The sequence below is a fragment of the Nelumbo nucifera genome, chromosome 3 (assembly GCF_055504915.1).
Source record: "Nelumbo nucifera cultivar China Antique chromosome 3, China Antique-T2T, whole genome shotgun sequence".
Taxonomy (NCBI): Eukaryota; Viridiplantae; Streptophyta; class Magnoliopsida; order Proteales; family Nelumbonaceae; genus Nelumbo; species Nelumbo nucifera.
Window position 1 is genome coordinate 30,128,993 of NC_142651.1, and position 3,896 is coordinate 30,132,888.

At 39.2% G+C, this 3,896-nt stretch overlaps 1 protein-coding gene across 1 annotated transcript; it reads right to left on the reverse strand.

The window, feature by feature from the left end:
* Positions 1 to 1,252: 1,252 nt before the first annotated feature.
* On the reverse strand, positions 1,253 to 3,446 carry LOC104612807 (protein RGF1 INDUCIBLE TRANSCRIPTION FACTOR 1-like). The gene is made up of 4 exons (XM_010280426.3): positions 3,258 to 3,446; positions 2,699 to 2,971; positions 1,941 to 2,084; positions 1,253 to 1,826 (listed from the first exon to the last, which is right to left on the reverse strand). The coding sequence occupies exons 1-4, from the start codon at positions 3,258 to 3,260 to the stop codon at positions 1,563 to 1,565; spliced, it is 684 nt and encodes a 227-aa protein (XP_010278728.1). The 5' UTR covers positions 3,261 to 3,446; the 3' UTR covers positions 1,253 to 1,562.
* Positions 3,447 to 3,896: the final 450 nt, after the last annotated feature.

The window sequence follows — 3,896 nt, forward strand, 5'->3', positions numbered from 1 at the left end:
GAAGCTATTCACCAGCCGGGTGGGCCGATTCAGCAATTTTTTACTGGGCAGCATAATAAGAAAAATACAAAATGGGGAGTAATACTTACTCAAACAGTACCACCCTTGTATTCACCGTTTACCTTTATATGTTAGGCTGTGTTTTGTTTGCAATGCAAATCTGAATCCATACAAATTTTGTACCTGATTCAGTTTTGCATCTATTTAAAATTATGATTTGCACTTTTATTTGATGTAAAAGTTAACACTTTTTTTTTATCTTGTTTGCATTTATTAGCAATGCAAATTTTGCATATAAAATATTAATGCAAATATTGCATTTCATTCTAATAAAGATTGTGACCTTGGTCGCATGTGACACCAATGAATGCACCAGCATTTGAAATGAAAAAATCAGTTGATAGTGATGTTATCTCTGGTGTATTCATATTTCATTGGGGGTTGCATGCAACCATTGTAGGAGCAGATATACAAATCTCAATTTGCTTCCTACCTACCTTATTCCCCTAAATAAATAACCTTTCCTCTCCATCATTTGTCTCATACAAATTAGGGACCACATCATTACACTTCTATACAAACAAACAAAATAAGGTCAAAATCTAAAGCAAAAAATAACCAATATTTACGGTCAGTCCATTTGCACTTGCATGCATTTGCACAAATGCAAATGAAATTCGCACTGCAATCAAACCAACAGTGTGGATTGATGAGCCCGTTGTGTTACATCTGCCCCATAGTGAGACTGTGAGAGTGAACTGAACCCCACCTTTTTTTATTTAAAAAAAAAAAACTGAACCCCACCTTGCCACCCACCCTGTAGAGTCTGGGGTGGAATTCCATTGATCACATCACCGCCGGTTTCAGATTTCTGGCCTCCATATTCTCTCAAAGTTTCTGAGTTCTCACCTCTTTTTGTCTGGCCATTCCGCTCCTCCGGTCTGACTTAAACAACCTAATTGACCATACATAAACAATGTTTATTAATTCTTAAATTAATACTACTGGGTTGGACTCCATTCCTTTCCGACATATCAGCCAAAAGACCGAGAAGCGCCATCAATTATTTTTTTATCACACGGCCGACCGACAAAGATCGCGACAACACTCACAATCCGCGATGAACGAAAGCCTTTCCACAGTCTCCACTCTTCCCCACATCACATATTTCCATGTCATAACAAGACAAAAGCGACGAATCATTCAGACCCGTCTACATCCAAACACTTCTTAATTAATACTCAAAAAAGTATTTGAAGAAGCAAAATCAACAGGATTTTCTTTATTAAACAAGGGAATAATTCATCTCTCATACACAACTTCTTTTCCTACGCTACCCGAAAAGAGAAAGAAAAAAAAAATTTCCGAATACCCACCACCATTCTCCACCTCCCCCCCGGCCTTCCTAACGCTGTACAAACAACCTACATCTCTACTCGACAATGGTGAAGCACAATGTGTTGGGTTCCAGCTTGAGAGTGATTTCCTTCTCTGAATTATATATAATACTATTGCCACTGAAAAAAAAAGCTTGAAATGAAGAAAATAAAAAATGTGGGAGTCTAGAACAGAGGAGCTCTCCGGGGGGTGCTTTTCCTTTTATGCAATTGCCTCATTGGCTTCAATGCTGAATTGAACCAGGATATTTGATGATTGTTCTCCTCGCTTGACTCGGTTGTCAAATTCGATGACTCGTCTTCTTTCAGATTAGGTTCCAAGTTTTGATTTTGTTTAGCTGATAAATCACTGAATTCCGGAATTGGGAAGGTGAGATATGGCGGGCTCTGGTCCCTCCTTGAATTCTGTTTCGCCATTGAAATTGAAACCTGCTTCCATTTCATCACAGCAATGTAAGCATTTCGGGATTTATTCTGTACACCCGTGAAGGAAAACAGTTTTTATTTTTTTCGAAAACCCCATTTGGGAAATGAGGCTTTTACCTTGCAAGCGATAGAACAGAAGCAATTTGGTTCTGTTAAACCTCTCTCGCAGGCCAAACAGGAGACGCCACTAGTCGATTTGGAAGGCTTGGATTGTGGCCGTGGATTCAGAAATACGACCTTTGCGCCATTAATTGTATATGGCTACAAGATAACAACCATAATTGCAGAAAAATCGTGTTAACAAAGAAAACAAAAGAAACTTTAGAATTTTCAATGGAAACTAGTTAATTTGTTGAAAAAATGGTTATTGACTTTTTGGTATTTTCTATTGACTAATTTATTATAATTTGAGCTAATCACGGATTAAAGATGCTTTAATTGACCCAACAGCTAAGCAAGGAATTAAGTTCAGGAATTACTGGAAAAGTCTACAAATAAGGAACTAAATGAATTCTTATAAATTAAATGTTCAATAAAGAAATTAATTGGTGCAATTGAATGGAAATTAGGGGCAGAAATGGTTTCTTTCCTCGTCCATTACTCCTAGAAAATAATTGAAACAACTGCATATAAAATTAAGGGAAAATATAAGCAATAACCAGTAAATAATCAGCTTAATGTTCAATGCAAGAAGCCATTTTAGTCTTTTCAACTACACAGAAAAACCCAGGATAGAAAACCCCTAATTGATTCTGTAATTAATCAAAGACCAATAATACCAACTACAGATTCAAATAAGATGAAAATCCCAAATTAGCTTGAGAATTATTCCAAGTAATAAGCTTTGAAATTGCAGAGGGAACTGTAGGACTAACCTGAACTTTAGAACAGTCAAGGTGTTTCTGCATGTCGTGGAGGCGGACGACGTCGTTATAGACATATCTGCGGATCTGAAGTAGTACATGAAGGTAATGTGCTGAAGAGGAGAGGCAGTGCTGGCAGACGCATTGGTTACAGTTGACACAGTACACATTCATCTCGTTCTTCTTGAGGTCTTGATGATCGAAGCAAGGACCGAAGAATTTGCTCTTCAGAAGCAACTCCAGCCATTCTGGCTTTTTTTTCTTCAACCGAATCGTTAATCCAACCTGTGGATGAAGGACAAGAAATGTGAGCGAGTGAAGCCACTAAAACACTAAAATTCCAACCCCGATCAACAACGAAAACAAACTGAAACCGAAATTCACGGATGTAACCACTACAAAACCCTAAAAAACAAGAAATTTCATCGAAAAAACAGATGACACGAGAAACAGATAAGCCACATCGAAATTCACAACTGTAGGCCAGAAGAAAATGCTAGAAAACCCAGTTCCTATCAAAACAGAGCAAATTCTATGTCAAGAAACCAAAAGAAGACGAAAAAAAACTAACCATTTTTTATGCTTCCAAACCGCTTCTGCCTTGATTCCGTCTAGTAAATGAATTGCAGAGAAGAAATGCTGAATTCGACAATGAAAATCTCTTATTTTCAGGGGGAGAGAGGAAGAGAGAGAAGGTTGTTGGTGAATTGGTAAGAACTGAGAAGACGGCTGAAATCAGAGCGACAAAATAAACAGAAACTCTGGTCTCATCTCTGGGTTCCCACTTATAACAAACCCACTCATGGGCGGGAACACGAGGCCGCTCAGCCAATCAGATCCGTCGGATGGTAACGAGATACACGGTAAAGATGGAATAAGCAATTGGGAAGTTTGAGATATCAGGACCGTCGGATGCGGATCTGATCTCTCGGATTCTAAAGTGGGCCGTGGTCGGAATTCAGAAACCCAAACCCTAGGAAACGCAAGAAGCCAAAAGCCAAGAAGGAAGATGAGGTACGTCAATCTGCGCTGCCAACTCAATAACCGGAGAAAAGCTATATAATTACGCCACGTGGCAGTACTCGCGGCTGTACCCGATTCCTGAATCCTGAGTCCTAGAGTTCCTACTCACGTCTCTTCCCGCCAAATTCTACCGGGATCTCCGGGATCTTCGAAAGCCGTTTCTTTTAGGTGATGGCGGGACGCGCCG

Coding starts and splice junctions, on each gene's coding strand:
- LOC104612807 (XM_010280426.3), bottom strand. Junction 2,085..2,698: donor TTGACTGTTCTAAAGTTCAG/GTTAGTCCTACA, acceptor GTTATCTTGTAG/CCATATACAATTAATGGCGC. Junction 1,827..1,940: donor TCTGTTCTATCGCTTGCAAG/GTAAAAGCCTCA, acceptor AAATGGAAGCAG/GTTTCAATTTCAATGGCGAA.